This window comes from Erinaceus europaeus, chromosome 16, assembly GCF_950295315.1.
Source record: "Erinaceus europaeus chromosome 16, mEriEur2.1, whole genome shotgun sequence".
Classification (NCBI taxonomy): Eukaryota; Metazoa; Chordata; class Mammalia; order Eulipotyphla; family Erinaceidae; genus Erinaceus; species Erinaceus europaeus.
In genome coordinates this window covers 42,934,478-42,950,414 of record NC_080177.1, presented here as the reverse complement: position 1 = coordinate 42,950,414, position 15,937 = coordinate 42,934,478, and the positions used below count along the sequence as shown (strand labels likewise).

Genomic DNA, 15,937 nt, shown 5'->3' with positions numbered 1-15,937 from the left:
TGTAAGTAAACTTTCTTGAATTGTGTATATCTATAATTATATCTACTAATTAATAAATAGTTACTATAACAACAATTAATGATATATTATTAAAGGATAATGTGGGCATTTAAATTCTCCTCCTCTTCCTCCTCCTCTCCTTTCTCCTCTTCTTCCTCCTCCTCCTTTCCTCTCATTCACAAATAAATAGTACAATATTATTTTAATAATCTCTTAGAAGCACCAGAAACCAAATGAAAGCTATAGGAGATACCATCCAGGAGGAGTTAAGTGATAACAGTGGTCAAAACAGAGGTAGAGGCTGAGGGGACTATATTTCTGGAAGTTCTCTCCTACTCTCTCCTGTCCTAACTGCTTTTCCTAGTGGACAAATAAAACTGTAACACCAAGAGTAAGGAACAAGGTGATAGAGTCCCTGAAGCACGCAATGCAGGTGAAGAGTAGATTGAGCAGGGGTGGGGAACCTTTTCTCTGCCAAGGATAATTTGGATGTTTATAACATCATTCAGGGACCATACAAAAGTATCAACTTAAAAGTTAGCACTTAGTGTTGTTATGAAAAAGAAGTCATGGTGGCCTTGGCAGGGCCAGACCAAATGTTTTCTGGGACCTATCTAATATACCCCTTTTTTGAGCTAAAAAGACAAATGGAAAACTCTCAGCATAAATAGAGAAGTATATATGTCCTCTCTCTTTAAAAAAAGAAAGAAAGAAAGAAAGAAAGAAAGAAAGAAAGAGGGAAAAATTATACCAGCACAAAAGTTGAAATTAGAAGAGGCAACCTCTCTTCACACCTTCTAGTCCAACTAGGTATCCTTCAAAAACTTGGGAAATAGGAGTCAGCCCTGTCTACAAAAAAAGGGGTAAAAACCTAACTTTATTCTTTTTTATAAAATGGAAATATTGACAAGACCATAGAATAAGAGGGGTACAATTCCCACCACCAAAACTCCATATCAAATCCCTTACCTTGAGAGCTTCTCTATTCTTTATCCCTCTGGGAGTATGGACCCAGGATCATTATGGGGTGCAGAAGGTGGAAGGTCTGGCTTCTATAATTGCTTCCTCTCTGAACATCGGTGTTGGCAGGTTGATCCATACTTCCACTCTGTCTCTCTCTTTCCCTAGTCAGGTAGAGGCCTGGGGAGGCGGGGGCTAGAGGACACATTAGTGAGGTCATCTGCCTAGGGAAATCAGGTTGACATCATGGTAGCATCTGGAACTTGGTGGCTGAAGAACAGTTAAGATAAAATGCAGAACAAATTGTTGACTAAATATGAACCTAAAGTCTGGAATACTGCAGATGAAGATTTGAGGTCTCCATTTTGGAAAGAGCTCATAGGTCTATTTTAGGTATATTCCAAGGGGCTCATGACTTTACTAGTTTTTGCCTGAGCTTGACATCTAGCATGCAGGTGGAGCCAAGTTATTGTCTGGGGAGATGGTGTCATGGTTTAAAAAAGGACTAGAAATCTGGATCAGGGAAGAGAGTAGCTCCCAAATATGAGGAAAGTGTATAAATATTGTTAACTGTAAATCCCCTTGATTTGATCTGGGACCTATATTCAACACAGGAGCCTATGTAACCTGTACGTCCCTGTAGGTCTAAGATCGCATTCTGTGGTCATGCCTAGGAATTCCAGGCTGCACTAATTTCAGAACCCATCTTTTTAGGGTGGTAGGTAGAGTATGTTATCCAACCTTCCTTTGGAGAATGAACCAGTTCCTACCATTTTTTGATTCACATTGAGGGCAAGATCCTATAGGGTCCCACAAAGGGGTCTATTATGTTGTTCCTGATGAAGATGGCCAGTGACAGTGGCAAAAGTGATAAGTTAGAGGTCTAGGCCCATTATGTTTATGTGGAAATCCCAGGGCTCCCTGACTAGGGCCCCAGGTGATGGGGTGGCTTGGTAGTGACTCAAGAGTCATCATTAAAATATGCCAGCCTCTTGCCTTTATTCAGCTTTTGTAGTCCTTACTTTGTCTGACAAGGTTATCTTTGTAGTTATTGAGAGACATGTAATAGGAACTATGTGAGGAAGATATCTAGGTCTAAATAGAAACTATTTCATTGGAATGGGAGGCAGGAGGTACAATGACCCTTGGTGGTAGGATATTGTTAATATACATTCCTTTTAACTTATAGTCTCAGAAATCAACATTTAATTAATATGAGAGGGGAAAAATAGATTGAATGTCTCAGACTTTTTGGTGCATAGATCATAGCTCTGAGTATATATTCCTTCAATCTATTCACTTAAGACTTCAAATTGAAAATCAGATTGAATTTTAACAGTGGGATAAAATTGTTAATACATTTCTAATAATGACTTGTTCTTTGAAATATTAAATCTCCTAAAAGCTTAGACCAGGGAGAACAGAAGCAACTGGTGGCATTACTTTATAAAATACAGCTATATGTAAATAGAATAAAAGGACATAAATTATGGTGAGGTCTTATATGATACAGCAAATCCTAACAATGGTATTTTCAAAATTAACCCAATTGCCATATAATTTGGTTATAGCAATATCTCTCCATTGCCTTCTTAAACGCTAAGACAGCAGGAACTTTCCCCTTTCTCTAGAAATCCCCTATTTCTCCCAGTCCTGGAAACTCTTGGGTGGGGGTCACTTTCCTGCATGCTTCTCTCAGTTCATACCAACTGATACTGTATCTGCTGATTACAACCCAATCTATGCAACCAGCATTACCTCAACATGCTTCACTTCGGACTGTGTCCAGAGACTCTAGGCATGGAATGTCAACCCTTCAGCTTCATAGTCTGGTGAGACCTCTCCTTTCTCATAGGACTCCTTAATTCCATTCCGGGTGGTGTACTTCTTAACAAACCTCAAAACCTAGATATAGACCAGGGCCCATGAGATAGGCCATATGTACATGTATCCATAAGTTAGGGGAAAACATATACCTTAAAGCAAAAGTGCATAATAGTTTGCAGTGAGTCAATAAAGGCAGCAAGCAAGTAGAAAGACCTAAAAAGATACCATAAAGTACCTAATGAAAAACTTTACTTTAAAGAAGCATCACTGATGTGTAAAAACTCTAGTAAATGGGGGTCGGGAGGTGGCGCAGTGGGTTAAGCGCACATGGCGCAAAGCGCAGGGACCAGTGTAAGGATCCCGGTTCAAGCCCCCGGCTCCCCACCTGCAGGGGAGTCCCTTCACAGGCGGTGAAGCAGGTCTGCAGGTGTCTGTCTTTCTCTCCCCCTCTCTCTCTGTCTTCCCCTCCTCTCTCCATTTCTCTCTGTCCTATCCAACAACAAAGCAACGTCAACAACGGCAATAATAACCACAACGAGGCTGCAACAACTAGGGCAACAAAAAGGGGGGGAAATGGCCTCCAGGAGCGGTGGATTCATGGTGCAGGCACCGAGCCCAGCAATAACCCTGGAGGAGAAAAAAAAAAAAAAAAACTCTAGTAAATCTCAATTAAAAATGTTGAAGTCAAGGGTTGGGCGGTGGCGCAGTGGACTGTTAAGCGTACATGGTGAAAAGTGCAAAGACCAGCGGAAGGATCCCGGTTAGAGCCTCCGGTTCCCCACCTGCAGGGGAGTCACTTCATAGGCGGTAAAGCAGGTCTGTAGGTGTCTATCTTTCTCTCCCCCTCTCTGTCTTCCCCTCCTCTCTCGATTTCTCTCTGTCCTATCCAACAACGAACAACATCAACAATGGTAATAATAATAACTACAACAAGGGCAACAAAAGGGGGGGATGGCCTCCAGGAGCAGTGGATTCATGGTGCAGGCACCAAGTCCAGCAATAACCCTGGAGGAAGAAATAAAAAAATGTTGAAGTCAGGCCAGATTCCCAGTCTAATAAATTTAATGGGTTAACATGGAATTACTGAGTTTTTTTTCAGTATTTAACTTCTCTGGCTCTGAATTTCCTCATGTATATAATGAGGGTAATAAAATCATCTACCGGGAGTCGGGCGGTAGGTAGCACAGCGGGTTAAGCTCAGGTGGTACAAAGCGCAAGAACTAGTGTAAGGAAACCAGTTCGAGCCCCCAGCTCCCTACCTGCAGAGGAGTCCCTTCACAGGCAGTGAAGCCAGTCTGCAGATGTCTATCTTTCTTTCCCTCTCTCTGTCTTCCCCTCCTCTCTCCATTTTTCTCTGTCTTCTAGCGTTTGCCCTTCTTCCGCAGCCAGTCAACAGCGTCAGGTTGAAAGCTGTCAGGAGCTGCTTGTTGCTGGCTTTGAAAGTGACTGGGATCCATGTGGATTCAGTCGACTAGGAAGGATCTTCAGTTTCCCCAATGAATGGGTACTCACGGGATGCACCATGAGAAGGTCGATCCAATGCATCCCTTCTCTGTCTTATCCAACAACGACACCAATAACAACAACAATAAGAAACAAGGGCAACAAAAGAGGGAATAAATAAATAAATATTTTAAAGGAATAGAATACTCTACCTCTTTAATTACTATGAATATTAAGTGAGTGAATGTACGCCAGTCATTAAACACTTAACGTTGGGCATTAAAAATGCTAATAAGATTATGGGTATTATTTCAGATGCCCAGTTTAGTGGCTCTCTAAAATCTTTCCACATACCTGGGCTCATTCTTGATGGTAGCCATGTCGCTTGGAGCTATGGTAGCTATTTGTTAACTCTGGATTACTATCAAGGGCAAACATAGTGGGGCCAGGTAGTGGAACACCTGATTAAGCCCACACATTGCAGTGCAGAAGAACTCAGATTCAAGCCCCTGGCCCCCACCTGCAGGGGGAAAGCCTCATAAGTGTTGAAACAAGGCTACAGGTGTCTCTGTCTCTTTCTCCATATCCCCTTTCCTTCTCAATATCACTTTCTCTCTATCATATATATGTGAGGTGGGGGAGAGGGAGAGAAATGACTTTTAAAAAAGAATAAACATGGCAATAGACATGTGAGACAAATTTCGGTTTTGTTGTTGTGTTTTGTTTTGTTTTGTTTTTTATTTCAGAGAATACAATGAAGATTGACACACATGGGATAATGTAAAGGAAGATGGGAGATATAAAAGAGAAGAGAACAAGCAAGAGTGGAGGGCAACAGAACACATAATACTGCCTCTATCACCTCAATGTAGTCAAGGAGGAAAACTAGAGGGAACCCCTGAAACATTATCCAAATAATATATGTTGTGTGTTGGGAAAAACAAATCTATCTCTAAAGTGAAATCTATCCCCCTGTCATTTACACAACCATCTTCTGTAGATTCTAAGGATAATTCCAAGCCATGTGCCACAGACAATCTTTCAAGTCCTGAACCCAAAGCCTAAAACTCCCCTTTTCTCAGCATAACTTTCTTGTTTCTTCAACCACCTCTAACATGACACTTCACCACTTTGAAGCACTCCTTTAGGGAATTTCCAAGTTATCATTGTCCATAATAACATGTTTTGCAAAACACACACAGTAAATAATTATAAACCAACCTTAGTGGTATTGAGTGCTAATATGTTGGTTGCTGATTTGATCTGGACACTTTATTTCCATCAATGCAATCTGAAACTACAAAGCTTTATAACTAAGTCATAAGCTTTATAACTAGCTTTTTAACTAAGTCATACTTTTACAACCTTCATGAAATTTAATTTTAAAAAAGAGGCATCTCAGTAACACAGGAAAACTGGGCATGAAGGAGTAAAGTGAGTTACTCTCTAAAGGTACCCTCATAACATAACTTAAGACTAGGATGCTGATCCTAGCGTCTGAAGCCACACAGCTATTTGATGTCTCTCTTGCCTGTAAGTTCTTAAACTGGTCCTGCAGACAATGGATGGGAAGTTCTGTGCTTATCAACAGAACTTCTTTTCTGTTAACAACTTGACCATTGACGTGATATGGAACTAGATGCCAGTACCAGAGCCTAGAGAATAATACATCTGGTGAAGATGTAAGTCACTGTTTTCAGTATCAAATGAGACTTTTGCTAGTGAACTAATCATTACTCAGCTCAGACATAAGAGCATGCTTGAGGCATCCTGATAAATTTGAAATTTTAACATTTGAAAAATTTAACAGCTACACAAAAAAAGCTTTTGAGAATAGTTGAGTCTACATTTCAGCTCTTAACATGTCTACATTGTGAAGAATTCATAGCAACAAGTCAAAAAGCCTAAGACTTTTGAAAATGCAGTGTTATCTTTTATATTTTTAAAAATAATGATCTTTGTTTTAGTTATAAGAGGAAATTTAGAATAACCAAAACATGGCAGGCTGCACACTGTGTTGTCTTTGACCTGTAAAAATAAATCCTCCTGGTTAGTAGGTGTTCTGATAAAAGAAGAGCAAGTTTAACGATAAAATAGAGATCTTTATTCTCCTTAATGCTTATTATGGTGACTAGGGAGCCAGACACCCACTTCTGAGAGGAAATATTAGCTCAACTGTTTATATCTTTTAGTGAAATGCCAGCCTTGAAAACTAAGGAAGGTGGAAGCTCAGATTCCTTTCTTCTTTCCTGTCTGTGCCCTCAATGTTGTTATCATGATTGCAAAGAAATATTAAGTAGGGGAACATAATTATCATGTTATTGTCAGTTATTAAAGCTTTTAAAAACAATAAAGTCTTGACTTTAGTTTATCTACTTTAGCATGTTAAAGCACAACTATTTAGAAGCTTTTGTAGTAGGAATTTTAGATTGAGACAAATCAGCTAGAAATAATCTGGCAGCTTTACTTGTACACAAGCTCAATGAAAAGTAATGTTAAGGGGGCCAGGTGGTGGCGCACCTGGTTGAGCGCACATATTACAGTGCAAAAGGACCCAGGTTCGAGCCCCTGGTCCCCACCTGCAGGGGGAAAGCTTCATGAGTGGTGAAGCAGGGCTGCAGGTGTTTCTCTGTCTCTCTCCCTCTCTATCTTACCCTCCCCTCTCAATTTCTGGCTGTCTCTATTCAATAAATAAATAAAGCTAATATAAAAAAAATTTAAAAAAAAGAAAAAGAAAAGTAATGTTAAAAGTGGTAAAACTGGAATCAAAATACAGATGTCTAATGTGAGAGTTCTTCCTTCTACATAATGTGTCCTCATTCGCTGTGTCTCCTTCCCCACCCTTCTCCCCTGCTCCTTCACTCCAGACAACCTGGCCAACCAACACATTTGCCTGGTATGTACTTACTAGCTCCTACCTTAGGACCAGGCTCTTCTCCCAGATAGTCATGACCACTTCCCCACTTCCTCACCTTCAAAATTTTACTCCAGTGATGCGTTCTTTTTAAGGTTTTCATTGACCACCCTTCCTAAAATTATATGCACATATATACACTTATATCCCACAATCCCATTTTCCTATATGAATGACCTTAAACATACTCCAGGCTGAGGTATTTTTAAATTTCTTACTTTCATTGCAAAAGAATATGGAGACTTGAGGCATAGGGAGTTATCCAGCAGTTCCTTGTCTATTTATTTTAATAGCTACTGGCACAGGTTGGTAATAGAGTTGCCAAATATCTAATACATTTATAACTGTATCGTACATTTATAACTATCATGTAGATTTCAAATCCTTCAATTTTTTTATTTCTCAGTCCATTAATTCTAAGTTTTTTTGGCAATTACTCCACACAATAAAACAATTATAAAATATAGAAAACATTAAGCAGAATTTGGACTGGATTTGGTGTATTGAACCAAAGTAAAAGACTCTGGGGTTGAGGGAGGGGTGTCAGGTCCTGAAACATGATGGCAGAGGACCTAGTAAGAGTTGTACTGTTATGTGGGAAACTGGGAAAAACTATTGTATTTCTGTCAACTGTAAAACATTAATCCCTCAATAAAAACTTAAAAAATATAATATTATTTAATTCTTAAAATAACACTATAAATTAGATTTCCCTATTTTACAAATGGCAAGACAGAGGTTCAACCTAACTATGTAAGATCACATGACTTTTTCAGGTGTAGCATACAGTATGTTATCCATCCTCCCTTTGGAGAATGGAACATTTTCTACTGTTGTTGATCCAAGTTGAGGACAAGGTCTTATGGAGGGCCCACAAAGGGGTCTATGTGTTGTTCCAGATAGAGATGACCGGTCTAGGCCCATCATGTCTGTTTGGGGATTTCATGACTCCCCGATTAGGGCCCCAGATGATGGGGTGACCTGATAGAGACTAAAGTGTCATCCTTAAAGTATGACAATCTCTTACCCTTATTCAGCTTTTGCAGTCATTGCTTTGATAAGGTTAGCTTTGGAGTGAGTGAGAGAACTGTAATAGGAAGTAGGTGAGGAGGCTATCTAAGTCTAAGTAGACACTATTTCATTAGGAACTTTATATTGACTCACTGCAAACTATTGTGTACTTTTACTTTCAGGTATATATTTTGCCCTAACTTATGGATACATGTGAACATATGTTCTATCTTACAGGACCTGGTCTATATCTAGGTTTTGGGACTTTGTTAGGAAGTGAACCACCTGGAATGGAATTAGAGAATCCTATGAAAGGAAAGTTCTCACCCAAGTAGTGAGGCTGAAAGGTTGGCATTCCATGCCTGACGTCTCTGGACACAGTCTGAAGTGAAGCATGTTGAGGCGGTGCTCGTTGCATTGATTAGGTTGGGATCAGCAGATGCAGTATCATTTGGTATGAATTGAGAGAAGCATGCAGGAAAGTGAGAACCACCCTAGATGTTCCAGGACTGGGGGGAAATATAGGCTCTATAAAGGAAGCGGAAGGTTCCTGCTGTCTTAGGGTTAAGAAGACAATAGATAGTTATGAAATGACAGAAACACCAACTGTTAAAGAAGCTGTGGGGGGGAGAGAAATTCTTCTGCATTGCTAGTGAAAATGAAAATTGGTCCAAACCCTGTGGGAAATAGTTTGGTGGCTAATCAGAATTCTAGAAATGGATCTTGTCTATGACCATATCACCCTGAACATGCCCAATCTCATCTATAAATGAATAAACTCTATGACCAACATAGCAAGTCCTCTCCTGGGGATAGATATATTCAATAGAAACAAAGACACCTATCCAAAGAAATCTATGCACACCTATGTAAGATCCCTAATTTGTAAGCAACCCAGATGCCCAACGACAGATGAGTAACTAAGAAAGTTGTTACATATATGTAATGGAATACATAATGGAATAACAATATAGTTATTAAGATGATGAAGTCATCTCCTTCTTGGAGGGCCCTTGAGCATATCATGTTTAGTGTGATAATCCAGAAAGAAAAGGACAAATGTTGCATTGTCTCCCTCATTGATGGAAATTAAGAAACAAGAATAGTAAGGGAAAACATAAGGTGAATCTTGGGCTAGAAAAATGTGTCACACCAAAGCAAAGGGCTCTAGAGAAAGAAGGAAAGGGATAGGATAAAGGGATTTGGGGACCCTGGGGCACTACATTAGAGGAAATAGTGTCTTGTAGACACCTATCCTGGAGAGATGAGAAGTTATGCCTATGTGTTGACAACTATACTGTAAGCTGTTAATCTCCCAGTAAAGTTGGGAGGGGGAACAACTATTAAAAACTAAATACAAAAAATGTAGGTTATTATCAGTATTGATTTTTTAAAATGAAAATACGATCACATTTTTAGGGTCAAATTTAGGGTCTATTCATGTCCAACCCTTTGTTATTCAAACATTCCTTTTCATAAGAGGCACACACAGGGAGATCATCAACACCACCATTACTAGCAACAACATCATATTTGTGTTCACATAATGACTTTCACAGATGTCAAGTCTAAATTTGACTGGAGACTGTGAGTAGCCCAACAAAATGAGAAGGGATACAGATGAATGGACTTAAAGCTTTGTTCACAAGGAATCACCAAAGAAGTAGCAGCTTCAGCAACTTTCCACCCACTTCCAAATCACCCAGGAAGATTTGGAGGCATTCCTTTTCTTTCAGACAACCTCATAGTTGACCTCATAGTTCATTCCGTTCTTTGTTCAAATATCCCCTTCACAGAGAAGTTTTCCCTAACTCATATAATGTATAAATAAAATAAAATATTTAAATAAAATATTTTATTTTATTTAAATAAAAATAAACAAAATATAAAATAAGTAAAATATTCCCAGATCTTCACATGATCTTACACATCAGACAAGAGGCTAATAACCAAAATATTCCCATTGCTCTTTGCTTTCCATTTTTTCCAGTAGGTTTTTATATATAATCCTTAACTAATTGACATTTGTATGTGTATATGTGTGTACATGCCTGTTGTCTTTCTCTCCAAATAGGAAAAAAAGTTCCATGATGTCAGGGTCTTTGTCTTTTTTGTTTACCATTAGAACAATATCTTACATACTAATGTGTTCAATAAATATTTATTAACTGAATGAATAAATGAATGGATCTCATTATTAGTCAGCAGATGATATAGTCTTAATTTTTCGATGATGTCAAAAATCTTGGGAAAAATTAAGTTTTCCCAGGTTTGCTAAAAATAGAGATTTATAAGGAAAAAAAGACAAATTTATCTTCACGAAAAACACATCCCCACAAAACAAATAATAATAACACAAAGCACTACACCTTTATAAAAGTAATATTTTTGTATTGTTTGTTTTCTGTTCATCTTTATATTTTTTTAATATATTGGATTTTTTTCATATATAGAACCTATGAGTACTATCAAGAAACCAACCCATTCCTACATGTTTCTCTACATGACTAATTCTCTGAATGAATGTATGTGTGTGGCTCTATCTGACTAATTCCCTAACATCTCCAATGTAAGATCCAGTTACCAGACAAGAAAGGATGAACTAGAGTCTGTGACAACTTACTCCCTCCCCTCATCTAAAGCAACCTTTCTACTCTCAGTGTTGAAGTACTTCCACCTTCACCTCTCCATGTGTTGATTCATTCTAACCTCATCTGCAGTGCCTTTTCCCCTATCCTGGAAAACACTCATATATTTTTAAACCTTTTAGGTAGGTATATCTGACCTCCCCTTTTTACTGTGATAGTAATGAAAATCAGACTATTTCAACTCTATGTTCAGTAATATATTTGTAACCCTGTACTAGAACTAGTTAGAGCAATTAGAACTAATCTGACCCCTGTTTTTTATGTACCTCTGAAAATACAGGGGGTTTTTTCTTTCAATTAACTCAAAGGAATTTATCCCATATTTTAGCCAACTGTAGTTTCTAAGAATCTAACTATAGTAATATGCATCTCAAGAAAACATGTGGCATTGAATCATAATCCAGATTTTATTGCTGTAACTACTTCTAGCACAGGGTTACAAATAATAGGTTCACAGAGACCAAATCACTGTTAACCCTCATGCCTCTACCCACCACACCCACTGGCTACATTTTAAAAGATTATTTATAAGAAAAAAAGACAACTAATCTGAAGTATATTTTCCTTTTGGTACTTGCTTTTTTATTATTTTTTTATTTATAAAAAGGAAATACTAGGAAGTCGGGCAGTAGTCCAGCGGGTTAAGTGCATGGGGCACAAAGCTCAAGGACCGGCATAAGGATCCCAGTTCAAGCCCCCACCTCCCCACCTGCAGGGAAGTCACTTCACAGGTGGTGAAGCAAGTCTGCAGGTGTCTTTCTCTCCTCCTCTCTGTCTTCCTCTCCTCTCTCCATTTCTCTCTGTCCTATCTAACAATGACGATATCAATAACAACAACAATAACTACATCAAAAATAAAAACCAACAAGGGCAACAAAAGGAAAAAAAATAAATAAATGTAAAAAATAATAAAAAGGAAACACTGACAAAACCATAGGATAAGAGGGGTACCACTCCACACAATTCCCAGTTTGGTCAGTCACAAAACTGCATGTTCTAAGGGAAAAAAATAGAGACAAGAAAATTAGCTCAGATATATGTTATACCATGAATGAAGCTTAAACCATTATGCTGAGTGAAAGAATCAGTCACAATGGCCAAATATTATGTAGATCCATTCACATGAACTATCCAGAGTCAGAGAAATCATAAGAGACAGAAAACAGTTTAGTGGTTGCCAAGCTCTACTTAATGGCTGTGTGGTTCCTTTTAAAATGGTAACAATGTTCCAGAACTAGATAGTGACAGTGTTTGCATATCGTTACTACTGTCAGTGGTAAATTTTATGCTATGTAGGTGGGATATATATTGAGTATGCATGGGATATATATTGAGTATATATATGCGTGGGATATATATTGAGTATGCTATGTAGGTGGGATATATATTGAGTATGCGTGAGAGAGAATATTTCACACACTGACAGCAGTCGAGTTGTGTTTTTCTAAAAGAAAGACCTCCAAATTATAAATCTGGTGACACTTCCAAGTCAGAGATCCCTGGACAGTGTAGTGCCAAGGGTCTTGAATATTTGCCCAGGACAATGTGTACTGTAATCAACTAAGCATACTTCCTGTTGATATTACAGAAAAAGCAGTTAAATGACAAATCCTGTTATCCAATATTTTTCATATACCACTCACTTCATTTATTTCTGTATTAACTTAAATCTGATCAAGGACATAGTGTTATTGGTTGAACCAAACATATTTCTTTAGATTACCTTTACTATTACAATTACAACCAGAAAAAAAGTGATCTCTAATTCACTTACTTTTGAGCTTGTTTCCTCATACCAGCTCATGCTTTCTAACTGGAAACAGTTATCATCACTCATATAATAAATGATCTGCTGTCAGTATTTTGGGCTGTGTAGTCTATGTTAATACCCACTCATACAGAAATGACAACTTATTGACAAAAAGACTAAAAGGGCTAAGAGATTTATCAGCCCCACAGTTCATATCTCTTTCTTGGTGTGTTTCTTTTTTTATTTATTTAAGAAAGGAAACATTAACAAAACCATAGAATAAGAGGGGTACAATTCCGCACAATTCCCATAACCCGATCTTCTTGGTGTGTTTCATCCAGATTGCCTGCCAGCTCAGCATACAGGAATGCTTAATTTACATACTTCTTCCAATTAATAAACATTCTTTCCTAATGCAGGCCTATTGGCAGAAGCCTTAACTTAGTGTTCTTGGGTTTTTTTCTTAACCTTGCCACAGGATATAAAGCAGGGATTTTTGCTCCTAGAATACTAGCAAATTTACAAGTATTGTGTGTCAGCAAAAGCTACCTTAACAGGAGGTTTCAACTTGGTCAGATTGGTGACTATGTGCACAAAAGGATTTTTACAATAGGAAGACAATTATTATTCCTTAAGCAGAGTTTACATTAAAATTCATAATCATTTTACATGTCATTATTCAATATTCCCGGTTAGAATATAAACTTTTAGGGAGCAGGAGTTAGTCTGATTTACTCATCACAGACCCGGACACCTAGATGGCAGCTGATGATAATAGTGTACTCATCAGGTGATCAAGTAGGTCATGGATTGCATTATCTAGCCAAGACCCCAGAATCACATTGTGTCCTATGGTCATAAAAGATAGAATTTTAAAAAGTAAACACAGTAACATAAATTATAGAGTTCTAATCACTCACTCAAGAAAACCATATTTTTATATATAAATAAACAAGTACAGTGATAGTGACTTTGGATAAAGATAATATTTCACTTAAAATTTGTAATGACAGAAAAGCTCGGGAGTTGGGCGGTAGCATAACAGGTTAAACGCAGTTGCTGTCAAGTGCAAAGACCAGCGGAAAGATCCCAGTTTGAGCCCCCACCTCCCCACCTGCAGGGGAGTCCCTTCACAGGCGATGAAGCAGGTCTGCAGGTGTCTGTCTTTCTCTCCCCCTCTCTGTCTTCCCCTCCTCTCTTGATTTCTCTCTGTCCTATCCAACAACAATAACATCAACAACAACAATAACTACAACAACAAAACAACAAGGGCAACAAAAGGGAAAATAAATAATCATTAAAAAAAGAAAAGAAAGGCTCATGGACAATTACCCACAATCTCCAAAGAGTAACATTTTACACTGAAGGGCAGTAAACACAATATTAATTTTATATGTATACATACACACATGCTTTCACTTATAACCCTAAAATGTCTAAACTTTAGTTATGACTTAGGAAGATTGTGCTAGGCAGCCTAAAGAGGTTAGGTATGTGGATTTGGATTCAAGCTGGATATACAACTGAAGAGTTCTATGTAGTAATAGAAATGGGGCTTTGTAATCTCAAAGATTACAGTGGACAAAAGAAATATTCTTGAAAAAGAAATAAGTCAAAACATAGAGTAGACTACATAGAAAAAGGTTCTGAAAGAGGAAACTATTGAGAAGACAAAGGCAAGAAATAGAAAAGGCCTGTCAACACCCATGTTCAGTGGAGCAGCAATTACAGAAGCCAGGCCTTCCACCTTCTGCACCCCATAAAGACCCTGGGCCCATACTCCCAGAGGGATAAAGAATAGGAAAGCTATCATAGGGAGGGATGGGATATGGAGTTCTGGTGTTAGGAATTGTGTGGAATTGTACCCCTTATCCTATGGTTTTGTCAGTATTTCCATTTTATAAATAATTTTTTAATGTGTTTTGCAAATTCCTGCCACAGATGCATCCCTTTTTCCTGATTTGTTCCTAGGTTTTGTTTCTTTTTAAATAACAGTTACACTATTTTCAAAAAATATGTTATTGCAGTGTGTATGGATCAACCTGCTAATGCCCATATCCTGCAATTACAGGACACCTTCTGCAATCCAAAAAGAATTTTGGTCCATACTCCCAGCAGAGTAAATGATAGTGGAAGATAACCAGAGGACTCTGAACCCCAATTCCACCAGGACCTGGAGTGTTTATCACTGGAATCTTGTTTTTATACCATCATTGAAAATGAAGAAAAATCTATAAAATACCAGAAGAAGTCAGATACTATTTCTCTTACCTGAGAGAAAAGAGGAAAAAACATAATGGCACTTGGAAGTAGTATTATGTGTAAGTGTGACATAGAAAGAAAGTGAAGGCAGGATCATAGAAAAAAAATGGGCAAAAAATATATATACAGATATAGATAAAGTCAACTCACATCTGTGACCTTGGGAGAACTGCTATAGTTTCTAATGGAGGGAGTGGGGACACAGAACTCTGGTGGTGGGAACAGTATGGAATTGTACCCCTACTATCTTATAATTTTGTAAATTAATATTAAATCCCTAATAAAAATTTTGAAAATGATTTGTGTGTTTATTTATTGGGCAGAGACAGAGAAAAATCGAGAGGAAAGGGAAAAATAGAGAGGGAGAGACAAAGAGAAACATCTGCAGCACCACCACTCATGAAGCTTTTCCCTCTTCAAGTGAAGACTAGGAGTTTGACTTAGTCCATAGTATTGTGTTCACTCAACCACCACCTGGCCCCTCTTGATCCTCTGGATGCAATGGCACCCATTCATCCACTAGAAATGCTCAACCATATCACCTTGCCTTATTATCTTCACAGAATTTGTCACTGACAGGAGTTTTTCTGCTATTACTTTATTCCTCTCCTTACTAGAATGCATGAATCACAGAGTAAAAATTATTATTATTATTATTCATAACATATCCTAGGATCTTGAACAATGCCTGGAATATCATATAAACTCAGTAGATACTTGTTGAGAGGCAATACATAGCACAGTGATTAAACATTTGAATTCTGGCATCAGACAGCCTAGGTTTGAACTACAGCATTACCATTTACTAACTACAACTTCTTTGTAATTTACTTAACCTTTATGTTGTCGCCTCTATAAAATAAAATAATAATAGTAACATTTGTCTCAGAGAAATTTTGTGCAGATTGAGTGGGTTAGTATATTTTCAATATTTAAATAAACATAACATAATAAGCACCCTGTAGTCTATTATTAATTTACTCAGAAGTTAGTAATATTCTATGAAGAGGAAGAAAACAACAATCCTGAATCTTTACACTTTTAACTAATTAAGATATAGATAGATAGAGAGAGATAGAGGTATAATTTGTTTTGCAGCCTAGAAAAAAATAGGTCATCAGT

At 37.8% G+C, this 15,937-nt stretch overlaps 1 protein-coding gene across 1 annotated transcript in view; it reads left to right on the top strand.

Annotated features, from left to right (window-relative positions):
• The window catches only part of PTGDR (prostaglandin D2 receptor), a 96,303-nt gene extending 81,290 nt beyond the window's left edge, over positions 1-15,013 (top strand). Inside the window, exon 2 of the mRNA XM_060174965.1 lies at positions 14,625-15,013. Coding sequence (XP_060030948.1) covers positions 14,625-14,693 — 69 coding nt within the window. The 3' untranslated portion in view covers positions 14,694-15,013. The remainder of the gene's footprint in view (positions 1-14,624) is intronic.
• Positions 15,014-15,937: the final 924 nt, after the last annotated feature.